The 15,500-nt window shown below is 39.9% G+C and overlaps 1 protein-coding gene across 9 annotated transcripts in view; it reads left to right on the forward strand.

Moving 5' to 3' along the window:
- The first annotated feature begins 1,423 nt into the window (after window positions 1–1,423).
- The window catches only part of LOC124015490, a 28,306-nt gene continuing 14,229 nt past the window's right edge, over window positions 1,424–15,500 (forward strand). For 4 of the 9 annotated variants that reach the window (XR_006835167.1, XR_006835168.1, XR_006835169.1 and 1 more), the window contains exons 1-9: window positions 1,424–1,565; window positions 2,293–2,405; window positions 2,731–2,868; window positions 2,999–3,071; window positions 3,201–3,254; window positions 3,535–3,619; window positions 3,912–4,001; window positions 6,370–6,423; window positions 6,526–6,618. Coding sequence is in view for 6 of the 9 variants with exons in the window: in XM_046330715.1 (XP_046186671.1) it covers window positions 1,493–1,565; window positions 2,293–2,405; window positions 2,731–2,868; window positions 2,999–3,071; window positions 3,201–3,254; window positions 3,535–3,619; window positions 3,912–4,001; window positions 6,370–6,423; window positions 6,526–6,618 (773 nt within the window). In the remaining 3 variants the exon portion in view is untranslated. Of the gene's footprint in view, window positions 1,566–2,292; window positions 2,406–2,730; window positions 2,869–2,998; window positions 3,072–3,200; window positions 3,255–3,534; window positions 3,620–3,911; window positions 4,002–6,369; window positions 6,424–6,525; window positions 6,619–6,745; window positions 6,875–6,972; window positions 7,045–7,151; window positions 7,218–7,316; window positions 7,446–7,598; window positions 9,001–15,500 lie in introns of those variants that run through there. The other 5 variants (XM_046330711.1, XM_046330713.1, XM_046330712.1 and 2 more) reach the window with 5 other exon arrangements.

Here is a 15,500-nt window from a genome sequence, read left to right on the forward strand (position 1 = left end):
GCTCGGGGAGTTGAACTTGCAACCTTTACGGTTACTAGTCCAATGCGTTAACCACTAGGCTACGCTGCCGCCCCAGCTGTGTTTGGGAACCACAGCTGAAGGTGACAGTGCAGGTGTGGTGGAGGGTGTTGTGAATCTGAACCCTGATGATGTCTGTCATTGCTCCCACAGCACTAATGGCCAAACTGATGACCTGTAATGGCCTGTCTGACAGGTGAGATTGTGTCTGTTTCTCCATCTATTGCTAGCTGTGTGCTCTTTACAGTGAAATTGGAAAGATTGCAGGAGAGACTTATGGAAAATAATAGGCATACCATGTTTGAGGTCATGTTTACTGATCCAGCCTGTGTCCTCTAGCTAGAAGCATTCATCACCTTGGGTCAGCAGAAGAGACCACTGGTCTGGTGGATAAGCAGGCCTTGGACAAGGACCAAGTCACCAAACGTCTTTAGTTAATAGGTAGTACTGTGAGTGTTGATTCAGTTTTCCACTATTTGCTGGTGAACTGGTTACTTGCTAACTGAATTATGGGTTTGGTTGTTTTCATGCTCAGCATTTTTTTCCAAAAGACAAAGGAACTAATGACATGGAGTCAAGCAGAGGAGATGCAAACTTACAAAACATGATAAGATATTAAGTATAAGATATTTTGTTAAAGAATATTACATGAGGGCCTCCCGAGTGGTGCAGGGGTCTAAGGCACTAAGGGTTCAATCCGCGACCGAGAGTCCCATGAGGTGGCCTTTCAGGTCAAATTACCTGATCTTTCAGGTAAAATGTGTACGATTTGTGTGATGTCTGTAACTCAACATTAATGTATTCTCTGAACTGCCTAAGTCTTCTATTGTCATGAACCTTCAGTTAACATTTGATATAGATGTCTTGTCTATACATCCCAGTCACATGGTCCTTCTGTAGCTCAGTTGGTAGAGCATGGCGCTTGTAACGCCAGGGTAGTGGGTTCAATCCCCGGGACCACCCATACGTAGAATGTATGCACACATGACTGTAAGTCGCTTTGGATAAAAGCGTCTGCTAAATGGCATATATTACATGGCAAGGATTTCCTCTGGTTTTAGACAGTACATAAGACACAGGGGTTGGAGGTCGTTCTAATACCACACTGGTTGGAGTTCAAGCAGTTCATTAGGATGTTGTTGCTTGTGGATGTGTAAAGTGAACCATCAACATTTGAATGATATGACACAACTTCCAACCAAGTCATTTCAAACCTTTTCTAAGTTTCCATTGTCAACTGAACAGAAAACATGTTCCTTGCTGTTAAACAGTGTCCATCTAGCTCCCCATCTTTATAAATTACAACTTTGAAGAATAAAAGGCCCCAAAAAATACACAATGTTTATTCTGTGCGTCATAGTGTACGTACCGTACCATAGCTCCTCCTCTGCTTATATAAACAACCAGGAAATGCCTTTACTTTCCTTTCCATTTCCCTGAGCGTGGAGGTGGATGTGTCATCTCAGAACTGAACATGTTTTTGTTTGAAGTGGGTTTTATGGTTGCTGTTTTGCAAGTCTATCCAACCTACGCTGTCGAGAATCAAGGTAAAATACCAAATTATTGTAGAATTAATTTCAAAGTTTCTCTATTTCTCCCTGAAGACTGATACTTCTGCTAAATAAACTGTCCTCTTGATTCTCTAAACTAGTCCTCTTCTTACACTAGTCCTCTTCTTACACTAGTCCTCTTCTTACACTAGTCCTCTTCTTACACTAGTCCTCTTCTTACACTAGTCCTCTTCTTACACTAGTCTTCTTACACTAGTCCTCTTCTTACACTAGTCCTCTTCTTACACTAGTCCTCTTCTTACACTAGTCCTCTTCTTACGCTAGTCCTCTTCTTACGCTAGTCCTCTTCTTACACTAGTCCTCTTCTTACACTAGTCCTCTTCTTACACTAGTCCTCTTCTTACACTAGTCCTCTTCTTACGCTAGTCCTCTTCTTACACTAGTCCTCTTCTTACACTAGTCCTCTTCTTACACTAGTCCTCTTCTTACACTAGTCCTCTTCTTACACTAGTCCTCTTCTTACACTAGTCCTCTTCTTACGCTAGTCCTCTTCTTACACTAGTCCTCTTCTTACACTAGTCCTCTTCTTACACTAGTCCTCTTCTTACACAAACTCTTTCTATTGTTCTCATTTATTGGATCGAGATCTCAAACCTAGTCTCTATCTATATTCCATTTAGTTTCTGTCTAAAGGAATTTGTAAGTGGTTTTCGTAATAATGCACATAACGTTGTCCTAAATAAAACTTCCTTGACATCCTTAGCATGTACTTCGGTGGAAATTGATTGTGAAAAATTGAAGACCAGTGATGGTAGATACGTGTATCTATACAACATTTCAGGTGTATCTGACATTGCGGTGTACAACAATACAGGGGTAAGTTCATCTGTGTTTTAGTTCATCTATACAGGAAGTAACTACTGCAGGAGAGCAGTGGATGCAATCCGCACACAGAATTACTTTACTTCAAAAAATACCACTACATTCAGGGCTTTCGGAAAGTATTCAGACCCCTTGACTTTTTCATTGTGTGTAGATTGACGAGGGGGGAAAAAACAATTTAATCAATTTTAGAATAAGACTGTAATGTAACAAAATGTGGAAAAAGTGAAGGGGTCTGAATACCTTCCGAATGCACTGTACATTCCGTATTGATCATTTGACTTTTTCCAACTTGTTTTTTTGTCTTTCTTTCCCACAGACTGCCATTGCCAACAGTGGAGGGGACAAGCCAATGGAATTTGATAAGAATGAGGTGGTAACGATGAACAACAGTTCAATCACCCTCTATAAATGCCAACATCTGACAATGAACATCATTTACATTGATTCTACACAGGTGAGCTCTGTAATTTCACATTATTTAGAGGTTGATTATAACTTACACATTTGTCTTGTTATTTATGGGTTTAATCCTGTATTATTAGGATGCAACTGATGACACGATATCCCTCCCCATTCCCTCTTAGCAGAAGACTGGAACTGAGTCTAATGGTGAAGATCCCTCAGTTAAGGAGAGATGTTCCCATTACATTGTCACAGGTAGATAGTTGACATTCCTCTTTTCCATCAATTTCAAGTATCTTTCAAGGGCACATAGAGAAAAGCACTAAATCATATTCATTCATTTTGAATACTGTATACCTTTTAACCTCTTTCTGGCCTTTGTAGAGATGAGGAATGAGGTTGTGACAACTGCATCATTGAATTCAACCATCATCCCAGGTGAGTACCAATGTCAATCTCTGGAAGCCTGGAAATGAAATGAAGGGAAAGATGACATAACACATTATTCTGTGTTGTTCAGTATTTTGATTGATTATGTCATGGAAATGACTTTATTCTCTCGAATTCCATCATTATAGATGGAGACCATCCTGATTCAATTTTGACAAGTAAATCTCAAAATTATGTTACCAAGATCAACTACTGTTAGATGGCTGTTTTAAAACCTTTTCATTTGTGTGAATATGTCAATATCTGATGACTACATTTTGTTTTTCAGTTGGTGTTGTTGCTCTTGTGCTGGTCATTGCTGGTTTGCTCTTAGTGTTTTTTTGTATATACAAACCTTGGAGAGACAAACAGTGGTGAGTATCCTATATAGCTGTTTTTATAACAGCTTTATAACTATTTTTGTCTTTAAGTCAATTAGAATTGTTGCAGAGGGTTTATGTTAGTTATGAGACTAGTTCTCTCTGTCTTACTACTAGGGTTTAAAGTCAGACCAATGGGGTCCTAGCAGGTCACAAACAGGATGAGAACAGCCTGGAACTTGCAGGCCACTTACAAACAATAGACTTGCCAGACATTTTGTCAAGTTACTGTTGTTTATCAAACATTATCCTTAATTTCTTATTAATTAAATAATCTCATCTTTAGCAACCAAGGCCACAGAGACGTGGAAGAGGTTCAGGGCATTCCAGAACCAAACTCCATTCCTCTGATGCAGAATGAGCAACGTGATATCAGGTAAACCTTTCCACATCACTTTATTGATCTGTAATCAACCACTGAATGATAGTCTCTCTTGTCTTCAGCTGTTGCTATGGGTTATACTAGTTTCTGTCTATATAGAACAGTGCTCTCCATCCCTGTTTCTGGAGAACTACTGTCCTGTAGGTTTTCACTCCAACCCTAATCTACTGTAGCACACCTGATTCTAATAATTATCTCAGGGACGGGAAACAGGCGGCCTGCGGACCCCCGTTTTACTGTTGACAGCTAGAATAATAGAATAGTAGAATACACAAGGTACAATTTTAAAATTTGGTTGTTCATCAGCAATTTTTCTCTTGTTATGTCAGTCACTGACAGTCGCTCAATTAGCCCATGTCAGCTAACAATTTTTTAGATTGGTAAATGTATTTAACCTGCTACCTAAACCTGTAGAAATCATCGTCAAATTGATGACTGGGGGGGACCCATTGACTTTGTAAGTCACTCTCACTTAGAAATCATATTGACATGCAAACATTTCTCTCCACCCTATGGAAAAATGTGTAGAATTGCAGTAAATTAGCTGTAAAACTGCTGTTTTTTGACTCCACGAATGGCAAAATGAATAGAATAGCCTGAAATGACTGCTTAGGGCTGGCACTGACTGCATGTGTGGGTATGAATGTGGGTACACAGACCCACTAGCCACTGCAACCCCTCATAATGAGTTCGGATTTTTGTGGCCCCCATCAAAGTTGCCCATCCCTGGAAGCTGCATCAGGTTAGTTACAACTAGGATTGGAGAGAGAACCTCCAGGAGGGTAGCTCTCCAGGAACAAAGTTGGAAAACCCTGCTATAGAAGGCGAAGGAACAATTACTCAGTAGATCTGCATGGCATTTCAAATACCAGTAATGTCTATTGGCAAGCAACAACATTCAGCAAAGACCCTGCCTTTAGAGCCCTGCCCAGGCAAGACATAACATATTCAAGCCAGAAGGGCAACTGGTGTATTTTGGACTGTGGTCTAATGTATGAAATAATATTTATAGAGCTGTTATCTTCTGAATAAACTCTTAAAGACCTAGTAATATTTTACATCAATAACAGTCAGTATTAATCGTCATCTTAATTCAGTCTCATCTGAAAGTTGTAAATTCTTGGTTATCGGCACGAACCCTGGCTAACACGTTGAATCAGCAATACAAAATTGGGTTTAATTATTTATTTACTAAATACCTAACTAATCACACAGAATTACACATACACAGAATTAAATCATAACTTGATTACAAATTACGTCATGAAGGAAAACGTGCCTAGCGGGCAGAACAGATATGACAGCTTGTTACACAAAAGAAAAGGGGCTAGGTTTGAGTGAAGGAGCGGGAAGACTGAGGGACAAAGGAAGAAACTGTGCTATCGTGAATACAGTATCTTATGCATTCTAAATTACCGCCCATTTGGAAAAGGAAAATGCAATAAATATTTACTCTGAGCTGTTCTTCGGTAGGTTGATGGTAGATGGAAGGCCGTGTTGCCAAACCGAGTCCTTTGTCCAGAATGTCTCTGGTGTTCATTTGTCCAGAATGTCTCTGGTGTTCATTTGTCCAGAATGTCTCTGGTGGTCAATTGAATACGTTGTAGTAACGTCGTTGTGTGATAGATGCAATACTCTGTCTGTTCCTTCCTAACCCTCGTTTGCATCTGCTGTTGCTAACTTAACGGCTCGGAGGTATCACTTCTGTCGTGAATAAGAGTTCAAAGTTCATACCATTCGCAACCAAAGCTCACGCTGATGTTGGTTTCGTTCTGTAGTTATTATCTGAACCATTCTGACATCGGACCGTCGTCCTCACTTCCTCGGAACAGGAGGTTACATTGTCGTCAAGGCTTTATATAGGAAAGGAGAAAAGGGAGTGTTTGAAAAGTTTTATAGCCCATGTCCCTTCACAGGGGCGGGCCACTGATTGAGCAGAGCCCTAATCTTATGAAAACCCAAATCTCACATTTTAGAAGCTAAAATCACATTTCATCCCATCACAAATAATTTCATATTCAAACATTTAAATTGAACAACAATTCCATGGGAATCCGATAACTCTGATGTGTAGACTTTCCACTTTCGAGTTTGTCATTTTATCATTGATGAGAATGTCTCAGATGACAACTGAACTGACATCATATTCATTAAGTACCACCGCATATGTTCAATTGTTCGGATTACCAGAATATAGTTCATTTCCCCCCACCTTCTGATGTTCCCAGAATCTCTATGTTAACCAAAGGATTTTTCAAATGTAACATCAGTAGGGTAGAGAGAGGAAAACGGGGGGAAGAGGTATTTATGACTGTCATAAACCTACCCCCCAGGCCAACGTCATGACAATGTTTTTTCACAGAGACATCAGAAAGCCTGATGACGGTGAGACTGTTGAAGCCGTGGTTGTTCTCAGGTTAGTTAGAATACCTCTACTACATCTCTATAGTCTACTCTGTCCTGGATCAGTTTGCCTTGCTTTTCCTTTCAGTCATGCTCATCATAATCTCACTTTTAGTGACCAAGGAGGTGAGCCAGGAGAGGAGAGCAGGCAGCCCATGGACAATGAAGAGACAGGCGCTGACAACCCTCTGCTGAATGGAGATGCCAGGTAAACTGTACCACATGAGTAATCACCTGCCAGTCCTCTGTAATGTAGGCTATGGATATGGAGAACATTTGTATCCTTCCCAATAGAGATACTTAAATCCTTATCAATGTAATAATCTCAACTTTAGCGGCCAAAGAGAGGAAGGTGTTCTAGGAATGGAGGATGGAAAGCCGCCAGACAATAATATAGCAGACACTGAAACCTGTCAGAAGACACATGCTGATTCCCCTCCACTGAATGTACCCAAGGTTGTCAGATAAATTCATGTTAGTCTCTACCTCTATGGAGGACAGTGTTGTTTCTGGTGGATTAAGAGTTTTAATCCTGATGATATCCCTGTTATTGCTCCCACAGGGTTAACAGCCAGACTGATGACACACAGCTTCTGGGTCAACCTCAGAGCAATGGACACGTGCCATATAGAAGGTGAGAATGTGTATGTATCTGTGTGTAAAGTTGCATGGGATGGTAGAGGAGGTTAAATAACTGGTTGAGGTCATGTTTCCTGATCCAGTCTGTATCTTACTCCACAGGGAATCACACCTGACCAATGGGGCTCCAGGTCAGGGTGCTGGTGAGACTTCACCCCTCCTCTGCAGGTGAGTCACTCCTCTTTCATTTAGGCCATGAACACGTAGACCATGTGTACCCCTCTCCAACAGATCCTTAATTCTTATCCATGTAATAATCACCCTTAGAAGCCCAGGAGAGGAAGGCGTGCTAGAAGGGCAGGACAGGAAGTCAGCAGACAGTGGGGGAACAGACCCTGAATCCTGTCAGAAGACACATGCTGAACCCCCTCTAGTGAATGGACACCATGATGTCAGGTAAACTTCACTACATATTGATACATCCACAACTCATTGGGTATAATGCCACTCACCCCATTTTACCATGGTTCATGTCAGCCTCTGTCTCTTTAGGGAACAGTATTAAGGTGGACAATGAATGTGAATGTTGATGTCTTCTTTCTCCAACAGGGTTGACGATGAGACTAAGGAAGTGACTCCTGGTGCACAGAGTTCAGGACCTCCTCAGATGAATGGAGATCCTCCCATGTCTAACAGAGCTGCAGAGGAGACCACTGCTCTATTGGACAAACAGGCCTTGGACAAGGACCAAGTCACCAAACCTCCTGAGTTAATAGTAAGTACTGTTAATGTCCTCTGACAACTGGTGAACTGTTTGTCTTGGTATCTAAAATGACGAGGCTCGTTTTCTTTTTGCTCCAACATATTTGTAACTCTTGTGTTTTTCCCAAGAACCAAGGACCTAATGACATGGAGTCAAGAGGAGAACTGTAACAAACGGTGGACGTTTGTATAACATAAGAGAACCTAATAAGATATTGTAAGACACAGTAATACTGTATATAATATACATATTATAAGATACACATTTGTGACTTGCTTCATCATAATCAGTCATGTCAACCCCAAGGCACATTCTGAAAAGTGTCTTTTACTGATTTTCTATAATCTAAACAGTTTATTAAGTTAATTCTCTATGCGACAGCTGTAACCTGGATAATTTAGGAAATGTGTTCTAGTGATACCAGTTGAAATTCCAAAACGGACCAAGACTTTTAGATAATAATAATTTAGATAAGTTACCTACATGTTTAATTACTATTATCTGAAAATGAGTGTGCGGCATATGACTGATTATGATAAAACAAGTCACATTTTAGCTATACAACATTATATATCAAATTCTATGAAAGTATGATAAGATCATACACTAGTATTGTATACTATACATACAAGCAATTATATATATATAACATACACCTGAAAAGATGTTTAAAACGTTAACATCTCTAGTATAGACATATCCAAGGTCATGAGGTCTCAATGTCTTGTGGAAATGTCAAATAGCTAAACAGTGACTAGACGTTATTTAGAGTAGGCCTCATTATCACAGGGCCCAGTCTAAGAAGCTCTATTTTACCAAAGCAATTTTTTTTTTCTGAATTGAGAGTTAGCATGTCAGTTAAAATAACTTGCATAATTTGTCCCATTTAACACACACATGTAATCCTACTTTCAGTAAAGAACGTTGATGTTCCATTTTAGACTCTAGATGATATTACATCAGACTTATTTAAATCACTGTATTCATAGGAAATCATGATTGGTCAGTTCAAACAGGAAACACTTCATATGGATGTTCTCTTTATAATGCATTATAGGAGCATTAATAACACCTTCTATGCATAATGCATCAGGTTGCACAACATAGGTGCTAATAACTGCTCATGAACATCCATAACTGCATAAAGCATTATCACCAAGATGTGTAATGCCTTATGAAGAAAAGTATTACTATGCCAGATGCCACATTAGGATTGTTATTTTATACATTATGTGCTCATTAAGCTAATTAGCGAAAATGCTAAAATATCCCATGATGATATTCGAACACGCAACCTTTGGGTTGTTAGATGTTCGCGTTATAAGTCCACCCATCCGAAACCAAAGCATGGATTACTGTCTGAGCTTGTCCATAGACTGCTTACGGGTTAAAGAAAGCAACTGATATTTTGTAATTAGGGTGAACTATCCCTTTAACAGGAGTGCGGAACTCCTACGTGAAGTCGTTACAGTATAGCCCTCTGACACATTTTTCCAAAGAGTCTTTCATGAGGTCATACCACTTAGCTTCATAATCATAAGGCATTATGCTGCCTGCTTAAAATCCTGAAGGAATATAGACATGTATTAGCCATTATTGCCTATGTCATGCAATATGATGTATATATTCATAGATTATAAGGTGTTATAAATACACTTATCCCACATTATGAAGAGGGTATTCATAGGAAGTGTTACCCACAGGTCCAGCAGAAGGAACTGTACCCCACATCCCCACCTACTAGTGACATTGTGAACAATACCACAACTTTAGACAGGAATTGTGTAGCTATGTTGACATTTATGTTCACCGTTTCATTAGAATATTTATTTCGGTCAGAGTGTCTGTCAGGTCAAATGACTTAGGCGAATGACATAACCCATATACATTGACACCTTATAACCTTTAGTGTCAGAAAAGGTTCATTTTCTTCATCTTTTCATTATGTTAATTTGACGTATTTGTCATGTATTTCATGTCATGTATGTGGGTTGGTCCCATACTGTTATGAATGGTTTTCACCTGATGCTTTTATGGTTAGTTACCTTACACATGTATTTCATGTCATGTATGTGGGTTGGTCCCATACTGTTATGAATGGTTTTCACCTGATGCTTTTATGGTTAGTTACCTTACACATGTATTTCATGTCATGTATGTGGGTTGGTCCCATACTGTTATGAATGGTTTTCACCTGATGCTTTTATGGTTAGTTACCTTACACATGTATTTCATGTCATGTATGTGGGTTGGTCCCATACTGTTATGAATGGTTTTCACCTGATGCTTTTATGGTTAGTTACCTTACACATGTATTTCATGTCATGTATGTGGGTTGGTCCCATACTGTTATGAATGGTTTTCACCTGATGCTTTTATGGTTAGTTACCTTACACATGTATTTCATGTCATGTATGTGGGTTGGTCCCATACTGTTATGAATGGTTTTCACCTGATGCTTTTATGGTTAGTTACCTTACACATGTATTTCATGTCATGTATGTGGGTTGGTCCCATACTGTTATGAATGGTTTTCACCTGATGCTTTTATGGTTAGTTACCTTACACATGTATTTCATGTCATGTATGTGGGTTGGTCCCATACTGTTATGAATGGTTTTCACCTGATGCTTTTATGGTTAGTTACCTTACACATGTATTTCATGTCATGTATGTGGGTTGGTCCCATACTGTTATGAATGGTTTTCACCTGATGCTTTTATGGTTAGTTACCTTACACATGTATTTCATGTCATGTATGTGGGTTGGTCCCATACTGTTATGAATGGTTTTCACCTGATGCTTTTATGGTTAGTTACCTTACACATGTATTTCATGTCATGTATGTGGGTTGGTCCCATACTGTTATGAATGGTTTTCACCTGATGCTTTTATGGTTAGTTACCTTACACATGTATTTCATGTCATGTATGTGGGTTGGTCCCATACTGTTATGAATGGTTTTCACCTGATGCTTTTATGGTTAGTTACCTTACACATGTATTTCATGTCATGTATGTGGGTTGGTCCCATACTGTTATGAATGGTTTTCACCTGATGCTTTTATGGTTAGTTACCTTACACATGTATTTCATGTCATGTATGTGGGTTGGTCCCATACTGTTATGAATGGTTTTCACCTGATGCTTTTATGGTTAGTTACCTTACACATGTATTTCATGTCATGTATGTGGGTTGGTCCCATACTGTTATGAATGGTTTTCACCTGATGCTTTTATGGTTAGTTACCTTACACATGTATTTCATGTCATGTATGTGGGTTGGTCCCATACTGTTATGAATGGTTTTCACCTGATGCTTTTATGGTTAGTTACCTTACACATGTATTTCATGTCATGTATGTGGGTTGGTCCCATACTGTTATGAATGGTTTTCACCTGATGCTTTTATGGTTAGTTACCTTACACATGTATTTCATGTCATGTATGTGGGTTGGTCCCATACTGTTATGAATGGTTTTCACCTGATGCTTTTATGGTTAGTTACCTTACACATGTATTTCATGTCATGTATGTGGGTTGGTCCCATACTGTTATGAATGGTTTTCACCTGATGCTTTTATGGTTAGTTACCTTACACATGTATTTCATGTCATGTATGTGGGTTGGTCCCATACTGTTATGAATGGTTTTCACCTGATGCTTTTATGGTTAGTTACCTTACACATGTATTTCATGTCATGTATGTGGGTTGGTCCCATACTGTTATGAATGGTTTTCACCTGATGCTTTTATGGTTAGTTACCTTACACATGTATTTCATGTCATGTATGTGGGTTGGTCCCATACTGTTATGAATGGTTTTCACCTGATGCTTTTATGGTTAGTTACCTTACACATGTATTTCATGTCATGTATGTGGGTTGGTCCCATACTGTTATGAATGGTTTTCACCTGATGCTTTTATGGTTAGTTACCTTACACATGTATTTCATGTCATGTATGTGGGTTGGTCCCATACTGTTATGAATGGTTTTCACCTGATGCTTTTATGGTTAGTTACCTTACACATGTATTTACTTGTATTTATGACTTTTTCATGACCAATTTACACTCAGTGTACAAAGCATTAAGAACATGACAGATTGACCAGGTGAATCCAGGCGAAAGCTATGATCTCTAATTGATGTCACTTGTTAAATCCTCTTCAATCAGTGTAGGGGGAAGGAGACAGGTTAAATATGGTTTTTTTCTAAGCCTTGAGACATGGATTGTGTGTGGGTGCCATTCAGAGGGTGAATGGGCATGACAAAAGATTTAACTGCCTTTGAACGGGTAGTAGGTGCCAGGCTCACTGGTTTGAGTGTGTCAAGAACTGCAACGCTGCTGGACTTTTCACTCTCAACAGTTTCCCGTGTGTATCAAGAATGGTCCACCACCCAAAGGACATCCAGCCAACTTGACACAACTCTGGAAAGCTTTGGAGTCGACATGGGCAGCATCCCTGTGGAAAGCTTTCGACACCTTGTAGTGTCCATCCCTTGACCAATTCAGGCTGTTCTGAGGGCAAACGCGGGTGTAACTCAATAGTAGGAAGGTGTTCCTAATGTTTGTACACTGTGTATAGTACTATGTATTTTGACTGTTGGATTGATATGATCTGCTCATACATTGCCATACAAGTGAGTGAGTTAAGACTATTGTTTAGTGAACCACTCAGGTCTGATGGATACAATTGTCCCTCACACTCTCATGTATTATTTGTATGAACAAACCTCCACATCATTGTCTACCTTTTAGGAAGGCTGTTCTGCAGAGTTTTGTGTATGGGCACAACCTGTTTTATTTAATACATGAACATTTGAGTAATTTAGCAGATGCTCTTATGCAGAGTGTCTTACAGGAGCAATTCAAGTTTAGTGCCTTGTTCAAAGGTACATCCACAGATCAAGTCGGCTCGGGGATTCAAACCAGTGACTTTTCAGTGACTGGTACAACGCTTATTAATATTATGATGAGTTGCTTTCCTTTTATCATTAAAACATTCCTTTCTAGCTTGTGGTTGTGTTTTCTTCAAATGAGACACTGGTGGAGAGGGAAAGATCAAACTGATTTATTTAGTCTTGTGTCACTCGTTTTCAGTTTTTCAAGTTTATGCAGACACACACACACACACACACACACACACACACACACACACACACATGCAGGCACACACACACACACATGCAGGCACACACACACACGTGCTACGCTAATGCTCCTGGTTTCTACAGTAGCTGCTCATGTGATCATGTACACAGACTGTATGTCTGTCTTTGTGGGATGTCTGATGTGTTCACCAGTAACATACAGGGGCCGCGATGGTGTGGTGCGGTATGTATGGTACAGTATGGTATGGATGATGAGTTCACCAGTAACATACAGGGGCCGATGATGGTGTGGCGCGGTATGTATGGTACAGTATGGTATGGATGATGTGTTCACCAGTAACATGACAGGGGGTACAGTATGGTATGGATGATGTGTTCACCAGTAACATGGCCGCGCGTGTATGGTACAGTATGGTATGGATGATGAGTTCACCAGTAACATACAGGGGCCGATGATGGTGTGGCGCGGTATGTATGGTACAGTATGGTATGGATGATGTGTTCACCAGTAACATACAGGGGCCGATGATGGTGTGGCGCGGTATGTATGGTACAGTATGGTATGGATGATGAGTTCACCAGTAACATACAGGGGCCGATGATGGTGTGGCGCGGTATGTATGGTACAGTATGGTATGGATGATGAGTTCACCAGTAACATACAGGGGCCGATGATGGTGTGGCGCGGTATGTATGGTACAGTATGGTATGGATGATGTGTTCACCAGTAACATACAGGGGCCGATGATGGTGTGGCGCGGTATGTATGGTACAGTATGGTATGGATGATGGTGTGGCCCGGTATGTATGGTACAGTATGGTATGGATGATGGTGTGGCGCGGTATGTATGGTACAGTATGGTATGGATGATGGTGTGGCGCGGTATGTATGGTACAGTATGGTATGGATGATGGTGTGGCGCGGTATGTATGGTACAGTATGGTATGGATGATGGTGTGGCGCGGTATGTATGGTACAGTATGGTATGGATGATGGTGTGGCGCGGTATGTATGGTACAGTATGGTATGGATGATGAGTTCCTGATGTTTTCCTATTTCATCCCACTCTGAAATGTACCACGTGATTGTAATAATGATATTCTCTTCACACCCTCCACTCACTGAGGGTCAGATGTCACAGTCAACCTAGAGTGTGCATCATCTTTATAAACATGTTAAAAACTAACTACTAGTGATCACTTTACCCGCGGAATCATTCAAACAGTTATCTACCATGAGGTATAGTTATCTACCATGAGGTATAGTTATCTACCATGAGGTATAGTTATCTGCCATGAGGTATAGTTATCTACCATGAGGTATAGTAATCTACCATGAGGTAAAGTTATCTACCATGAGGTATAGTTATCTACCATGAGGTATAGTTATCTACCATGAGGTATAGTTATCTACCATGAGGTATAGTAATCTACCATGAGGTAAAGTTATCTACCATGAGGTATAGTTATCTACCATGAGGTATAGTAATCTACCATGAGGTAAAGTTATCTACCATGAGGTATAGTTATCTACCATGAGGTAAAGTTATCTACCATGAGGTATAGTTATCTACCATGAGGTAAAGTTATCTACCATGAGGTATAGTTATCTACCATGAGGTATAGTTATCTACCATGAGGTATAGTTATCTACCATGAGGTATAGTTATCTACCATGAGGTATAGTTATCTACCATGAGGTATAGTTATCTACCATGAGGTATAGTTATCTACCATGAGGTATAGCAATCTACCATGAGGTAAAGTTATCTACCATGAGGTATAGTTATCTACCATGAGGTATAGTAATCTACCATGAGGTAAAGTTATCTACCATGAGGTATAGTTATCTACCATGAGGTATAGTAATCTACCATGAGGTAAAGTTATCTACCATGAGATATAGTTATCTACCATGAGGTAAAGTTATCTACCATGAGGTATAGTTATCTACCATGAGGTAAAGTTATCTACCATGAGGTATAGTTATCTACCATGAGGTATAGTTATCTACCATGAGGTATAGTTATCTACCATGAGGTAAAGTTATCTACCATGAGGTATAGTTATCTACCATGAGGTATAGTTATCTACCATGAGGTATAGTTATCTACCATGAGGTATAGTTATCTACCATGAGGTATAGTTATCTACCATGAGGTAAAGTTATCTACCATGAGGTATAGTTATCTACCATGAGGTATAGTTAATCTACCATGAGGTAAAGTTATCTACCATGAGGTATAGTTATCTACCATGAGGTATAGTAATCTACCATGAGGTTTATCTACCATGAGGTATAGTTATCTACCATGAGGTAAAGTTATCTACCATGAGGTATAGTTATCTACCATGAGGTATAGTTATCTACCATGAGGTATAGTTATCTACCATGAGGTATAGTTATCTACCATGAGGTAAAGATATCTAACATGAGGTATAGTTATCTACCATGAGTTAATGGGGCAGCAGGTAACCTAGTGGAGCGTTGGGCCAGTAACCGAAAGGTTGCTGGATCAAATCCCCGAGCTGACAAGGTAAAAATCTGTCGTTCTGCCCCTGAGCAAGGCAGTTAACCCACTGTTCTCCGGGTGCGGAAGACGTGGATGTCGATTAAGGCAGCCCCCCCCCATCC

The sequence above is a fragment of the Oncorhynchus gorbuscha genome, linkage group LG26 (genome assembly GCF_021184085.1).
Source record: "Oncorhynchus gorbuscha isolate QuinsamMale2020 ecotype Even-year linkage group LG26, OgorEven_v1.0, whole genome shotgun sequence".
Taxonomy (NCBI): domain Eukaryota; kingdom Metazoa; phylum Chordata; class Actinopteri; order Salmoniformes; family Salmonidae; genus Oncorhynchus; species Oncorhynchus gorbuscha.